The 16325-nt window shown below is 51.8% G+C and overlaps 1 protein-coding gene across 2 annotated transcripts in view; it reads right to left on the bottom strand.

Moving 5' to 3' along the window:
• Positions 1-16325, bottom strand: part of UNC13A (unc-13 homolog A) — a 112250-nt gene that overhangs the window by 77174 nt on the left and 18751 nt on the right. For both annotated transcript variants that reach the window (XM_006147128.2, XM_027771300.1), the window contains exons 2-7: positions 9538-9567; positions 8480-8579; positions 7627-7744; positions 6129-6252; positions 3901-3974; positions 2066-2120 (exon numbers count right to left, since the gene is read on the bottom strand). In XM_006147128.2, the coding sequence (XP_006147190.1) occupies positions 2066-2120; positions 3901-3974; positions 6129-6252; positions 7627-7744; positions 8480-8579; positions 9538-9567 (501 nt within the window). The remainder of the gene's footprint in view (positions 1-2065; positions 2121-3900; positions 3975-6128; positions 6253-7626; positions 7745-8479; positions 8580-9537; positions 9568-16325) is intronic.

The following is a 16325-nucleotide window of genomic DNA, read 5'->3' as shown; positions in this document are numbered from 1 at the left end:
GCCCCCGTTGGGTGGGTTTTGTCATCCTTCTCCTTGAATGGGTGAAGACGTAGAGCTCAGAGAGGTGGAGTGAGTAGCTTAAAGTCACACAGCATTGGAGTGGAAGAGCCTCTCCTCTTTATCTCCAGTACTTGACATCTTAGAAAAATATCTTGGACCAGAATCTGGCTTCTCTGTGAGATGGGGATGATGAAAGATTCCCAGAGTAGACTCAGAAATAAATGCTAAGGAGTGTCTCTATTTCCCAAATCGGTCCCTGGCTTCCATTCCCCTCTTCAGGTGCTCTTTGTCACTCTGGTACCCATCCTGTGTGTTGGTGTGCCCATCCTATGTATGTTGGTGTGCCCATTCTATGTGTATGTGTGTTGGCATGCCCATTCTATGTCTGTTGGTGTGCCCATCCTATGTGTGTTGGTGTGCCCATTCTATGTGTATGTGCCCTGGACCATGGAGATCTATCTGGTCTGGGTGCACTTGAATGTCCGCAGGGCCAAGGGAATGATTGTGACAACTCCAGCCTGGATAGAGGGGCCGTAGGCAGCAGAACGTGATCATCTTGTAAAGACAAGACGTGGTGCCGTGGAAAGAGGAGCGAATTTGAGATCTCTTCGACCTGGGTTCAGATCCCGACTCTGCCATTGGCCAGGGGTGTGGCCTTGGGCCAATCATATCTCTTCTTGGGCCTCAATATCTTCAGCTAAGAAAACGGGCAAATGAAACAGCCTTCATCCACGGTATGTTGTACGCGTGCCTACTGCACTCTTATTGCATGTTTGCGCTCCACTGTACATGCATTGCCGTGCCCACTGTATGTGTATTGGCATGCCCAGTGCATACATGTTGGTGCTCCCACTGTCCGTGTGTTGGCACGCCCATTCTATGTGCTTTGGTATGCCCATTCTATGTGTATTGGCATGCCCATTATACGTGTGTTGGTTCTCCCACTGTATGGTATGAGTGTTGGCATGCCATCCTATGTGTGTTGGCGTGCCATCCTATGTATGTTTGCGTGCCCATCCTATGTGTGTTAGCACGCCCATTCTATGTGTGTTGGTATGCCCGTTCTGTGTGTTGGCATGCCCGTTATATGTGTGTTGGTGCTCCCACTGTATGGTATGAGTGTTGGCATGCCCATCCTATGTGTGTTGGTGTGCCCATTCTATGTGTATGTGTGTTGGCGTGCCCATCCTATGTGTGTTGTCTTCCCATCCTTTGGTGTTTGGTGTGCCCATTCTATGTGTATGTGTGTTGGCGTGCCCATCCTATGTGTGTTGGCATGCCCATCCTATGTGTGTTGGTGTGCCCATCCTATGTGTGTTGGCGTGCCCATCCTATGTGTGTTTGCATGCCCATCCTAGTGTGTTGGTGTGCCCATTCTATGTGTATGTGTGTTGGCGTGCCCATCCTATGTGTGTTGGCATGCCCATCCTATGTGTGTTGGTGTGCCCATCCTATGTGTGTTGTGTGCCCATTCTATGTGTATGTGTGTTGGCGTGCCCATTTCATGTGTGTTGACATGCCCATTGTGGGTGTCACGGCACACCCATTGTACGTGTGTTGGCATGCCCACTGTGTGTGTTGGTGGGCCCACCCACTCTATGTGTGTTAGCAGGACCACCCACTGTACACGTATTGGCACATCTCCAACATGTGTCTCTGTCATTGTCCATCCACACCATCTGACCGGCCGCCTGGGGCCTGCGCTGACCCATGAACACTTGGGGGAATGAGTCCCAGGCCCCATGGGGGAGCCGACGGATAGGAATGAAGAGTCTCCCTGGTGTTTTCAGCCCTTTGGAGGCACCAGATGTCCCCAAGAACCCTCTGAGAGAGGGGCTCTCGCATGCCCCACGTCACAGAGAAGGACGCCACCACACCTGGGGCCAGACAGCGAGGCAGGACTTGAACCCAAGCCCCAGATCGCCCGTTCTCCTTACACTGTAAACGGACTCTGTGCTTACAGGACTTGTTTCGGGAAGGGGGCGATCCTTTAGACGGGGCAGACGCAGGGCCGGGGAGGACGAGGGCGTTTGTGGGTACCCGGAGAAGAACGGAGAGTACTTACAACACTGGTTGCTGGGGACAGGGAGAGGCTTGTCTTGCTCATCTTGGAATGAATACTGAGGGAGAGGGGAAGAGAGGAGAGATATCTCAGAGGGGCCGGAAGCCGGGGGCCCCAGTCACCCCCTGTCCTGTCCCGTCCTGACTCCTCCCTACCTCCCAAATCTCCTCCCTCTGGGAAAAAAAAAAAAAAAAGGAGATGCGTGTTTAAAGAGAAAGAGGGAGACATACACGAACACAGAGACAGTGAGAGTCAGAGACATAAGAGACAAGAGTGGGACAAAGAAGCAGAGAAGACAGAGACAGAGAAGAGGAGACAGAGAGGAAAGGAGGAAGGGAGAGATGAGGGTAAGTCAGGGAGTTCAAGAGAGAGGAAGAAAGGGAGATTGGACAAAAATGATTTTTTAGAAGACTTATTTATGGGGCCAGAAGGTGGCATGGCGGTTAAGGGCGTTGGACTCCCACATGGCCACCCCGGTTCTGGTCCCGGACCTGGCAGCTTGCTTTCCTACTTTCTCTCTCTCTTTCTTTCTCTGTCTCTCTCTGTTGACTATGACAAGTTGAAAAAATAATAATAATAATAGGAGAAACAAAATAAATATATATTTTTTTTACTTTTTAAAAAATTACTTTATTTAACTCTATTTATTTATTTTATTTTAAAGAATGATTTATTGAATTTTATTTATTCAGTCAGTTATTTTAATTTGACTGGAGAGAGACACACAGAGAATAGGGAAAGTGAGAAAGCAAACCACCAGGTCTGGGACTCAAACCGTGGTCGACTACGTGGGAGTCCAGCAACGTAACCATTATGCCATCTTCTGAGCCCTATCACTATTATTTTTTCAATTTGGTACAGGGCACGTGTGCTCACCAGAGAGAGACAGAGAGAGAAAGTGAGAAAGCAAGCTGCCCTGGTCTGGGATTTGAACCATGGTTGAGCATGTAATGAGTCCAGTACTGTAACCACCACACCACCTACCAGCCCTGAATGTTCTAGACTTGCCTAACTGTAGTTCAAGTCCCAGACCTGGCGGCTTGCTTTCTCACTTTCTCTCTCTGTCTCTCTCTCTCTCTCTGTGTCCCCCTATGGTCAAATTAAAACAAATAAATAAACAAATGGATAAGAGATTAATAGGTGGCGTGGTGGTTAAGGGCACTGGACTCCCACATGGCTGGCCATGGTTTGAATCCTGGAACTGGAGGCTTGCTTTCTCACTTTTCATGTCTCTCTCTGGTCAAAATAAAATAAGCAGAGGGGGAACCAGCAGTTAGCGTCATGGCTGTGTCGCTGGACTCCCACGTAGTCGACCGCGGTTTGCATCCTGGACCCGGTGGCTTAAACTCACGCCAGGCGCGTGTGTGTGTGCGCGTGCCCAAGATCCCGAGAGGAGAATGGAGGAGAAGGGATTGCGGCATGGCCATCCCCCCTGGGGGGTGATTTCTCGCTTTCTGTCTCTCTGGTGAGTGCACACGCCCTTTAGCAAAAATCTCTCAAGAGAAAAGAGAAAGATAAATAAATAAGATAAAATTAACCATGTAATTCTTTTTTGAAGAATTATTTTATTTAACCTTATTTATTTATATATATATATTTTTAATATAACCAGAGAGGGACAGAGTGAAAGAGAAAAAGAAAGTGAGAAACTAAGCCGCCGGGTCCGGGACTCGAACTACCGTCAGTCATGCGGGAGTCTAGCACCTCCTGCTGGCCCCAAACAAATCATTCTCAGCATAGGGCAGACTCAGAGAGAAACAGAGACAGCAGGTGAAGGTCTCGGGGAGAGAAAGAGACAGACAGGGAGAAAGAAAAAGGGCCCCCACGCCAACACCCACCTCGTCCTGGTCTCGCATGGCGTTCAACTGCTCCAGCTTCTTGGCCCAGTAGCGCGCTTCCTCCTCCGGGATGTCTGCAAGTAGAGTCCATCCTGAGAGTCTGGGAGCCTCTGCCTGCCCCTCAGCCTCCTTTGGGGGGGTCCTATAGGGCTTACCGAGCTCCAGCTTGGCCCTGCTTTCCGGGGTCTTTAGCAAAGGCTGGGGTGAGGCGGGCTGGTCTTGGTGGGTAGGGGGAGATGGGAGGGAGACAGCACAGACTCTGGGAGCCGCCTTGGGAGGGGAGGAGATGGGTGGGTGGTCTTACGAGGGTGGGGACGCCAAGCGCTCTTGGAAGAATAAATGGAGACCCCTAAGATTTTTTTTTTTTTTTGAGAGAGGTTTTTGCTGTAGGGCGCATGCGCTCACCGGACAGACAGAGAGAGACAGAGAGACAGAAAGCGAGAAATCACCCCCCAGGGGGGATGGCCATGCCGCAATCCCTTCTCCTCCATTCTCCTCTCGGGATCTTGGGCACGCATGCACGCGCGCCCGGCGTGAGTTTAAGCCACCGGGTCCAGGACGTGAACCGCGGTTGACTACGTGGGAGTCCAGCAACATAGCCATTACGCCAACTGCTGGTCCCAAGACCCCCTAAGATGTTTTCAGGAAGGGCAGAGAAGCCTTTTGTCTTCCTTCTCTGTTTACCACTAAACATCTCTCAAAATGTTTCCATCCACTTCGCTCTCAATGTTTCTTTCTTTCTTTCTTTTTCTTTCTTTTTTTCTTCCTTTCTTTCTTTCTTTCTTTCTTTCTTTCTTTCTTTCTTAATTAAGTCTTTTGCCATAGGGTGCATGCGCTCGCTGGAGAAAGATGGAGACAGAGAGGGAAAGTGACAGAGGGGATGACCATGCCACAATCCCTTCTCCTCCAGTCTCCTCCTGGGATTTTGGGCATGCAAACACACACACCCAGTACGATTTTCAAGCTGCCAGGTCCAAGACTCGAACTGCAATCAGTCATATGGTAGTTCAGTGCCTTAACCACCAGGTCAGCAGGAGTCCCTTACCCACCACGCCACCTGCTGGCCCCAGCCCTAAATGTTTCTTTGATTCTGTCTCTGAATTTCTTTGCCTCTATTTTTTTTTTCCTTTTAGATTTTTGCCATAGGGCATGTGCACGTGCTGGAGAGAGACAGAGAGAGACAGAGAGAGACAGAGACAGTGAGAGGGAAAACGAGAAATTACTCCCCAGGGGGATGGCCGGGCTGCAATCCTGTCTCTTCCTTTCTCCTCTTGAGATTTTGTTTCCGGCACACGCAGTTGGCGTAATGGCTATGTCACTGGACTCCCATGTAGTCGACCACGGTTCGCCTCCCGGACCCGGTGGCTTAAACTCATGCCTGGCGCGTGTACGTGTGTGCCCAAGATCCCAAGAGGAGAATGGAGGAGAAGGGATTGCGGCGTGGCCATCCCCCTTGGGGGGTGATTTCTCGCTTCCTGTCTCTCTGTCTCTGTCTGTCTTTCTGTCGAGCGCACGTGCCCTATAGCAAAAACCTCTCCAAAATAATAATAATAATAAATAAATAATACTAGCAGATCGCATAGTAGTTACGTTGCCGGACTCCCGCATGACTGACCATGGTTCAAGTCTCCGACCCAGTGACTTGAATCTCATGCTGGGCGTGTGTACATGTGTGCCCAAGATCCCAGGAGGAAAATGAACGAGAAGGGATTGTGATGTGGCCATCTCCCCTCGAGGAGTGATTTCTCACTTTTCCTCTCAGTATCTCCCTCTCTCTCTCTAGTGAGCACACGCCCTCTGGCAAAAACCCTCTAGAAACAAAATAAATAACAATAAATAAATCAAATTAAATCATTAGGGGCTGACAGGTGGCATGGTGGTTAAAGGTGCTAGAATCCTACCGTGGACAACCGTGGTTTGAATCCTGGACCTTGGCGACTTGCTTTCTTAGTTTCTCTCTCTCTCTAGCTAAATTAAAATGAATTAACGAATTCTTTTTAAAAATTAATTATTTAAAAAAAGAAGAAGCATTTGGTACTTGTCGATGACCTACGGAGGCTGGGGCATGCATGTCACACAGTAGGTTGGCATCTCCGCTGACTGATACAACCTGGGAAATTCTCACCTCTGGGTAGGGAAACTTTATCCTTAGTCTGAAGAGTGGGCTGGGCCTGGTCAGGTCCAATCAATCCCTCTCCTGGACTGGCTGGTGAGTCCCCGACACTCACCTAAAGGCAGCTCGAAGCGAGTGTCCAGGAGGATGCGGTGGAAGGTGGGGTCCTTGGTGCCACAGATCTCGCTGTCCGCCATGATGACCTGCGAGTCCAGCGTCAGCCACTCTCCAGGGCCCTCCTGGGGGTCGGGGAGGTGCGGGACAGGGCTCAAGGACCCAGCAAGGCGGGGAGAGTCAGCTGCTCTCTCCCCTCGCGGGAGATGTCCCTCTCCTCCCGTCTGCTCTACTCTGAAAGCGTCATGTCCCCACTTTTCAGATGAGGAAACTGAGACTCAGTGCCGGGCCACCTTAGGGGTCCAGGAAAGCAAGGACCAGCCTTGTGTGGCTACCCCCACCCCGATGAGAGGTTACAGGAACTCTGACTTCAGAAAACTCTGACCGTTCCACTACCCAGGGAGGAGCCCCAGAGAGAGTGAGCCTGTTTCCCCTTGATCAAGAACCATGAGATTTTGGAACAAGCAAGGTCCACTCTGAACCTCTGTTTCTTCATTCCCCTCATGCCAGCACATCTGTGGAATTACTTTCTACAGCCCTGGCGGACGGAGCATGGCTCACATGTGGGGGGCCACTGAGGACATTTTGGGTCACCCTTCAAGGCTTCTTCTTCTTCTTCTTTTTTGGAGAGGTTTTTGCTATAGGGCGCGTGCGCTCGCCAGAAAGACAGAGAGAGACGGAGAGACAGAAAGCGAGAAATCACCCCCCAGGGGGGATGGCCACACCGCAATCCCTTCTCCTCCATTCTCCTCTCGGGATCTTGGGCACGCACGCACACGTGCCCGGCGTGAGTTTAAGCCACCGGGTCCGGGACTTGAACTGCAGTTGGCTACATGGGAGTCCAATGACATAGCCATGACGCTAACTGCTGGTTCTATCCTCAAGGCTTCTTTTTGGACTCCCTTCCGTGGCCTCCTGCACCCATTCCTCCCTTCCATTATGTAATTCATTCATGCATTTGAAAACAAACCAACCCTCAAACTTCATTCATGCTAGGTGAAGTCAGGAGCCCCCAAGAGGACCCCCCCTGCTCACTTGGCTCCTGAGCAGACCCCTACTGTGGGAGACAGAGCTGGTCCCATCACTCCTTCTTTCTTTCTTCCATAATAATATATTTATAACTGACCCACGGTTGCTCAAGGTAGGACTACATTTCCCAGAATCCCTTGCACCTAAGTGGAGTCATGTGACTAGGGTCTGACCAATGGGATGTGAGCAAAGTGCTATAAGCTGCTCCCCCATGGGGCCCTTGACTGAAAGGATGAACCCTTTCTGCCTTGCTATTGTTTCCCTGGCTGGAATGCAGATGCAATGGTCTGCTTCAAGCAGCGATTTTGGGCCATAAGGTAGTGCAACACAATGGAAGGAACTTAGGTCCTGGTGACTTTGAAACGGTCACAGCAACCCCAGATGTCCCCAGGGATGAATGTCCACCTGGTTTAGGCCACTGCTCTCTGGGCCCTTCCTCCTCCTCCACCCTCGGCCCACTGGCGGCTCACCTCATTGGACTGGCGGATAGTCCTCAGCGGGATCCACACAGTGCCCACCATCGTGTCCCAGATAAGACCTTTATTCCACACCTCCACGGTTAACCCCAGATCCAGGCGGTTAATCTCACTGTAGAAAGAGGAGGGAGACATTGACACAGGAGTGAGAAAGCAGATGATCTGAGGGGTTAGTTCATTGGTCATGCACAGGCAGCACCCTGCAATGAAAGCTCAAGCCTAGGACCAGCAGTTAGCGTAATGCCTATGTCACCGGACTCCCATGTAGTCGACCGCGGTTCGAGTCCCGGACCCGGTGGTTTAAACTCATGCTGGGCGCGTGTGCATGCATGCCCAAGATCCCGAGAGGAGAATGGAGGAGAAGGGATTGCAGCATGGCCATTTCCCCGGGATGCGATTTCTCGCTTTCTGTCTCTCTGTCTCTGTCTTTCTGGCAAGCACACACGCCCTTTAGCAAAAACCTCTCCAAAAAAAAAAAATGAAAACAAGCCACCAGGTCCGGGATTCAAACCACAGTCACTCACGTGGGAATCCAACGCTCTTACCACCACGCCCCCTGCTGACCCCAATCTGCAGTTTTAAAAATAGCCCCCTGGCTGCCTGGAGGAGAACAGATTGTGGGAGGGAGGCGGCCGGCGGCGGGAGGCCAGGGTGGAGGCTGGCAGACAGAGAGGCCTTGGCTGCTGGCCTCGGCCACACGGGAAGGGGGTGGATTCTGCAGGCGCTTTGGCGGCCAAGGTGCTCAACTGGATGCGGGAGGGCGAGGGAGGAAGGAGGACGGTCCCGGAGGACCAGCTGAGCCCCGGGGCTAGGGGAGGCCATGCAGGGCGCGACGCGGCGGACTCACAACATGAAATCCTGCTCCCAGCTGGGCTGGCTGCCCCGCACGGCGATGGTGGTGCTCTTCACATTCTGAACCTTCAGGGTCACGTACGTGTTGAATTTCTCTGCGGCGGCGAGAGGAGGGTCAGTGCTGGGGCCCGGGGAATCGAAGCCCTTGGAGTTGCAAAGGCCCCAGCTCCCATCCCACAGTCCAGGGGGAGCCTCCCACCTCCCTGCCAGCCCTGCCCTGGCCCCGCTCCCCAATAGCACCACAGAGGAGCCCTCCTGCAGGGACACGTGGGATGTGGGGGTGCCTCGTCTGCATGCCTAGAAACAACTACGATGGGGCAGGCAGGTGGCGTGGTCAGCTAAGGTGCTGAACTCCTACAGAGACTACCGCAGTTCAAGTCCCGGGTTTGCTTTCTCACTTCCCGTGTGTTTCTCTCTGTTGCTCTGTCCCTCTCTGGTCAAATTAAAATACGTAAGTAAATAAATAAAGTTAAGTAAAATCATTCTTTTTTTTGGGGGGGGGGTTTGGATATAGGGCATGTGGGCTCGCCAGAACGACAGAGACAGAGAGACAGAAACAAGAAATCCCCCTCCAGGGGGGAAGGCCATGCCGCAATCCCTTCTCCTCCATTCTCCTCTCGGGATCTTGGGCACGCATGCACACACGCCCGGCGTGAGTTTAAGCCACCGGGTCTGGGACTCGAACCACAGTTGACTCCATGAGAGCCCAGTGACGTAGCCATGACGCCATCTGCTGGTCCCATAAAATAATTCTTTAAAAATAAAAATAAATTTAAAAAAAAAAGAAAGAAACGCTATCTCCTGGAGCAGGGTGACCCTCCCACCTGTCACTAGGGTCACTAGGATTCCCCCAGATGACAGGGACAGGAACTGCTGGGATCTGAGCTAAGGTCTGACTCCTCATTGAACCCTCTGACACGCCTCCCCACGATCTCCACGGACATAGAAGCTCACGTCTGAGTGTCGTCTCAGATCCCCTCCCTAGCCCCTCCAAGAGACAGACGGACGGACAGACAGACAGCACAGGACAGTGCGAGAAGACAGATCACTTACCCTGGGCACCATCGAACTTGGCTTTTTTGACTGTGGAAAGAGACAGGAAGAGGGATGGGAGACGGGGAGAGAGGCAGGGAGGAGTGAGACCGAGACAGAGAGATGTAGAGACACACGCCGAGATAGAGCGATCGCGAGAGAGAGGCAGAGGAGAGAGGCTCAGAGTTCAAGAGACAGTGAGAGGGAGAGAGAGAGCGAGAGACCGTAAAAGAGACCAAGACCAAGAGAGAAGAAGCAAAGCCAGAGACAGAGATGAAGAGATAAGGAGAGGAGGGGAGATAAGGAGAATAAGGAGGTAGGGATGAGAGAGAGAGAGAGAGAGAGAGAGAGAGAGAAGCCGTCAGAGACATGAATACAGACAGACCTAGGGCCAGAAAGAAATTTGGACCCTGGGACAGACCCCGTCCCTCCCTTCTCCCATCCTCTGTACCCATCAAACTCCCTCGAGGCCTCCCACAATGACGAAGCCTTGACTCAGCCTTTTTTGATATTGCAAAGAAAAGAGGTAGCCAGGTGGTAGGAAGAGGCCTCCTACGGGGAGCCCTCCAGGATTGCCTCAGAAGGAGGTATGTTAAGGAGGAAGAAGAAAGTGGGTTGAGGGAAAAGACAATCACCAACGTCTCCTATCAGGTCAGTGGGACCCGCCCCTCAATGATCCAGTTCTGTCCTAACAAGGCCTTGCGGAATTTGGGGGGTCCATTCAAAAGAGGCTGATGAAGGCAGGATGGGAGCAGCCGAAGAGCTGGGTCCTGTTGTGCACAGGGAGGTACCCCACTCCTGGGCTGGAGGGCTGTTAGAGATCGTCCGAAGCAACTTCCCTGTGGACCGCGCACCCCGAATATATCCCAGGGCCCCGGGAGGTCCAGTCTTCTCATGGTTCATAGCATCTCACAGCCCAATGTGTTTGGAAGCAGTAAGGAGGCCAGCAGGTGGCGTGGAGGTCAGGGCAGCTGGATCTCACAGGGCTGACGGTGCGGTTCCAGTCCTGGACCCGGCAACTTGAAAATCACACCGGGTGTGTGTGTGTGCGTGCGCTCCGAAAATCCTAAGAGGAGAATGGAGGAGAAGGGATTGCAGCGTGGCCATCCCCCCTGGGGGGTGATTTCTCGCTTTCTGTCTCTCTGTCTCTTTCTCTTTCTGGTGAGTGCACGCGCTCTATAGCAAAAACCTCTCCAAAGGGGGGGAAAAAAGTCTCTTGCATCCTATGGCTGTCCCCAACATTTTCTCCACTATTCACTCTTCACCCAAAATATGCTCCTAAAAGGAATCTATACCCCCTTTTCCTCCTCTGTTTTTGTTCCCAGTTTTCTTTTCAAATTAATGTCTTCATTTGTACGGGCAATTTAAAATCCAAACCAACTAGATGATGCAATAAAAATAAGGCTTTCTTTTTTAGTTTTGCCACAGGGCACGTGCTCTTACCAGAGAGAGAGAAAGCGAGAGAGAGACAAAGTGAGACATCTCACCTCCTACCCCCGCCGGGGGATGGCCACACGGCAATCCCTTCTCCATTCTCCTCTCAGGATCTTGGGCACGCACGCACACGCGCCCGGCGTGTTTCTCAAGCTGCTGGGTTTAGAACATGAACCACACAGGGACCAGCAGTTGGAGTAATGGCTATGTCGCTGGACTCCCACGTAGTCGACTGTGGTTCGAGTCCCAGACCTGGTGGCTTAAACTCACGCCGGGCGCATGTGTGTGCGTGCCCAAGATCCCAAGAGGAGAATGGAGGAGAAGGGATTGTGGTGTGGCCATCCCCCCTGGGGGGTGATTTCTCGCTTTCTGTCTCTCTGTCTCTCTAGCGAGCACAGGCACTCTATAGGAAAAATCTCTGTTAAAAAAAAAAAAAATGGGAGAAGAGGCAGCAGCCAGTGGTGTGGTGGTTAAGGCATTGGACTCCCACGTAGTCGACTGTGGTTCGAGTCCCAGACCTGGTGGCTTAAACTCACGCCGGGCGCATGTGTGTGCGTGCCCAAGATCCCAAGAGGAGAATGGAGGAGAAGGGATTGTGGTGTGGCCATCCCCCATCGGGACTGCTTTCTCACTTCCCTCTCTGTTTCTCGAGCGAGCGCATGTGCCCTTTGGCAAAAATCTTATAAAAAGAGAGAGAAGGAGAGAGAGACAAAAAAAGGCAGAACTGAGGAGGAGTAAGGGGGGGGGGTAGGAAATTTCAGGGCGGTGGAAGATGCCAGGCCCTGGAGGGGGAGTAAAAAGTCTAGTCTGGGCCAGCACGTGGCGTGGTGGTTAAGGGCACGGGACTCCCACGTGGCTGCCATGGTTCAAGTCCCAGACCTGGCAGCTTGCTTTCTCACTTTCTCTCTCTCTCTGGTGAGCACACATGCCCTATAGCAAATTAAATTGTGACAATAATAATAAAGACAGTCAGGGACCGACATGTGGTTAAAGGGCACTGGACTCCCACATGGTCAACTGTGGTTTGAGTCCTGGACCTGGCAGCTTGCTTTCTCACTTTTTCTCTCTCTGTCTCTCTCTCTGTCCCTTCTCTGGTCAAATGAAAATAAATTAATTAATTAAATTAAATTAAAAATAATTATTTTATTTGTTTTGTTTTTTTGGAGAGGTTTTTCGCTATAGGGCACGTGCGTTCACCAGATAGACAGACGCCAAGGGCCCTTGGAAGAATAAATGGAGACCCCTAAGATTTTTTTTTTTTTTGAGAGAGGTTTTTGCTATAGGGCACGTGTGCTCACCAGACAGACAGAGAGAGACTGAGAGACAGAAAGCAAGAAATCACCCCCCCAGGGGGGATGGCCACGCCACAATCCCTTCTCCTCCATTCTCCTCTCGGGATCTTGAGCACGCACGCACACGCGCCCGGTGTGAGTTTAAGCCACCGGGTCCAGGACTCAAACCGCGGTCGACTACGTGGGAATCCAGCGACATAGCCATTACGTTAACTGCTGGTCCCAATAAAAATAATTCTTTAAAAAATAATAGAAGACTGTATTCATCTATCCCAGCAGCTCCCCCACCCATCCCTAATGGTTTCTCTTGGGATCAGGAGGGAGCCTGGAGCTTCTTGGGGTCTCTCTGTCTCTCACTCTTTGGGGGTCTCTCCCTGTCTCCTTCTGCATCTCTGGGTTTCTCTCCGCCTTTGTCATGTTCTGTCTCTCTCTGTCCCTCTTCTTGGCCCACTCAGCACCTTCCTTCTCCCAAAGCCTCAGCCCCTCACCACAGTTTGAAGGGCTGGAAAGTGAAGGCAGGGTCGGGGTTCCGGGGTGGGACGCAGGGCCTGGGGTTACTGAGGGCTCCACCCCGGATGGCAGAGGCCCAGCTCCATCTTTGCATTCACTCATCCCTGATGACCTCAGAGGGAAAAGGGGAAAGGGAGGGGCCAGCAGGTGGCGTGGTGGTTAAGGAACTGGACTCCCACATGGCTGACCGTGGTTCAAGTCCTGGACCTGGTGGTTTGCTTTCTCATTTTCCCTTTCTCTCCTCTCTGTCTCTTCCTGGTCAGACTTTTAAATTATAATAATAACAACTAAAATAATTTTTTTTAAAAAAAGGGGGAGAGGGATCGGCAGGTGGCATGGTAGTAAAGAGTGCTGGACTCCCACATGGCCCACCTTGGTTCAAGTCCCAGACCTGGCCGCTCGCTTTCTCACTTTCCCTCTTTCTTTCCCTCTCTGGTCGATTAAAATAAATAAATAAAGTTAAATAAAATAATTCTTAAAAAAAAAAAAGGGGGGGCGGGGAAGGGTCCCAAGGTGGGTGGTGGTCTTCAGGAGTCATGCAGCTTGGAGTTGGGGAGGGACCCCAGGAGGGTGGCCTGGGAGGAGGGGCTCCGAGAAGGAACTGAGTCACCCTCCGTTTGTCTTTCCCAGCCAGTAAAGAGTCCCTGAGTCCCGAGTCACCAGCATGGAGTCACCAGCATCATAGCATCCTGCCACCTTCTCCCGCTGGGTTGCGGTTTCGGGTTGCGGTTTCGGGGTCCCGCGTCTGGCGGCGCCACCCCTCCCCAGCGGGCTCTAGGTCACGCACGAGGCTATTTATAGCGTGAGAGAGGACAGCGTGGGCGACGCGACAGCGGGGAGTGGCCAGGGCAGAGAAAAGGGAGCTGCTGGTGTCTACGGACCAGCGGGTGGAGACGCTGCTGCGGGTGGAGACGCCGCGTCTGGCGCAGCCCGAAGCACGAGCGGCCTCCCGGGCTGGGTCAGCGCAGGCTGGTGAATGCGATTCCAGAGACAGCTGCTGCGGGCCAGACCCGGCTCGATGGAGAAGGGGTTCGAGCCCCGGGAACGCCATGGGTGAAGCCCGGCTGCGGGTCTCAGTTTCTGCCTCTGAAAAATAGGAACAGCTGGCTGGCTTCCTTTCCCTTGTCTTTTTTTAAAAGAATGATTTTTAAACTTTGTGTATTACTTATTTATTTTAATTTGACTAGATTGTGATAGAATGGGGGAGAGGGAGAGAGAGAGGGAAAGTGAGAAAGCAAACTGCCAGGTCTGGGACTCGAACCGCGAACCGCGGTCGATCACTCACGTGGAAGTCCATCGCCCTTAACCACCGCGCCACCTGCCGGCCCCTTCCCCCTCCCCTTTTCTTCCCTCTGCTCTGCATCGGCTTCTCTCCCTTCTGCATCATCGTTATTGTAGTTAATACCATTGTCATCACTACTAGTTTTATGACAGTTAAATTTTTTTTTTTATTGTATGCTTGTTGGAGACAGAGAAAGAAAGAGTGAGAAATCACCCCCCAGGGGGGATGGCCACGCTGCAATCCCTCCTCCTCCATTCTCCTCTCGGCATCTTGGGCATAGGTGCACACACACACGTGCCCGATATGATTTTCAAGCCACCGGGTCGGGGACTTGAACCGTGTAGTCAGCTATGTGGGAGTCTAGTGCCTTAACCACCTACTGGCCTCAGATGTATTGCATTTTCTATTTAGCTAAGTGTACTCCAGGTCTGGATTCTAAGACCTTGGGGAATTTTTTTTAAAAGAATTATGTTATTGGGACCAGCAGTTAGCATAATGGCTATGTCGCTGGACTCCCATGTAGTCAACCGCGGGTCGAGTCCTGGACCCGGTGGCTTAAACTCACGCCAGGTGCGTGTGTGTGCGTGCCCAAGATCCCGGGAGGAGAATGGAGGAGAAGAGATTGCAGCGTGGCCATCCCCCCTGGGGGGTGATTTTTCACTTTCTGTCTCTCTGTCTCTCTCTGTCTTTCTGGCAAGCGCACGCGCCCTGTAGCAAAAACCTCTCAAAAAAAAAAAAAAAGGAATTATTTTATTTAATTTTATGTATTTATTTTCATTTGACCAGAGAGAGAAAGGGAAAGTGAGAAACCAAGCCACCAGGTCCAGGACTCAAACTGTGGTCAGCCATGTGGGAGCCCAGCGATCTTAACCACCACGCCACCCGCCAACCCAAGACCTTGGATTCTCATTGAGGGGGACCCTAGTCTTAGGGCATTTGGCTTCTAACTAGGGCTTCTAACTAGTAGATCCAGCCACCCAGAGGAGCGTCTGCAAAGCCTACCGCCCCATCAGAACCCGCTAGACTGTCCAAGATCTCAAATAATGAGACCAGCCTGGCCCTGGCATGCAGGAAGGAGGAAGCAGAGAGAATCCAAAAATAGATTCTAGGCTATTTGATAACTTGGCGTGTGATGTCGGGCCGGAGAACATTTCAGCGGCAGATAAATGGACTTTATAATGAAGAACGTTGGCCCCACTGGCTTCGGATCTGGGAGAGAATAAATGAAGAATTTTATTCCCCCATTGACAGAAAGACATCAAAGGCCAAAAGGCACAGATAGCAAGAATTTCTGGGGCACTCCAGGGAGCAGGGATTTCTGCCTGGGCTGTTTAGCGGGTACCCCCTTAGAGTCAGACCCCAGCAAATACGAGGTGCTCTCATGAAACGCACAGTGGGTCAGGGAAGGAATGACGTCATTCACCGCTCCGGCTTCCTGGCTGGGTCTCGCTAGGACACGCCCCCTGGCCAACGCGGGCGCTGTCCACGGTGCTGAACGGAACGTCTCCTGCTCCTGTACCCCAATGGGCTTGACTTCCCCCTTGTGCATGGACTTGGGGAACCCTCTTGGGGCCCGTTTTAGGCTGGAGCACGCCGTGGACGCTCAGGAAGTATTCTGCTCTCTGATTCTTCTTTTGGAAAGCTTCGAGTCCTCATTAGTAAAAGCACCATGATTAGGGCAGACAGATGATGTTAAGGGTACAGGACTCCCACATGGCAGACCGGGGTTCGAGTCCCAGACGTGGCAGCTTGCTTTCTCACTTTCCCCCTCTCTCTCCTTCGCTGGTTAAATTTAAAAATAAATAGGAGACGGTAGATGGTGTGGTGGTTAAGGGCACTGGACTCCTACATGGCAGACTGTGGTTCGAGTCCCAGATCTGGCAGCTTGCTTTCTCATTGTCTCTCTCTCTCTCTCTCTCTGACTCTGTCCCTCTCTGGTCAAATGAAAATAAATACATAGACATAAATACAGTTAAATAAAATAATTCTTTAAAATATAAATAGGAGGACCAGCAGTTAGCATCGCTGGACTCCCATGTAGTCGACCGCGGTTCGAGTCCCGGACCCAGTGGCTTAAACTCACACCAGGTGCATGTGTGTGAGTGCCCAAGATCCCGAGAGGAGAATGGAGGAGAAGGGATTGCAGCGTGGCCATCCCCGCGGTGGTGATTTCTCACTTTCGGTCTCTGTCTCTCTCTGCCTCTCCAGTGAGCACATGTGCCCTATAGTAAAAATATCTCAAAGGGACCAGCAGTTAGCGTAATGGCTATGTTGCTGGACTCCCATGTGGT

This window comes from Tupaia chinensis, unplaced genomic scaffold, assembly GCF_000334495.1.
Source record: "Tupaia chinensis unplaced genomic scaffold, TupChi_1.0 Scaffold000201_1, whole genome shotgun sequence".
In the NCBI taxonomy this organism is placed as follows: Eukaryota; Metazoa; Chordata; class Mammalia; order Scandentia; family Tupaiidae; genus Tupaia; species Tupaia belangeri.
The sequence above is the reverse complement of the archived record's forward strand: the minus strand, read 5'-3'. Positions and strand labels throughout refer to the sequence as shown.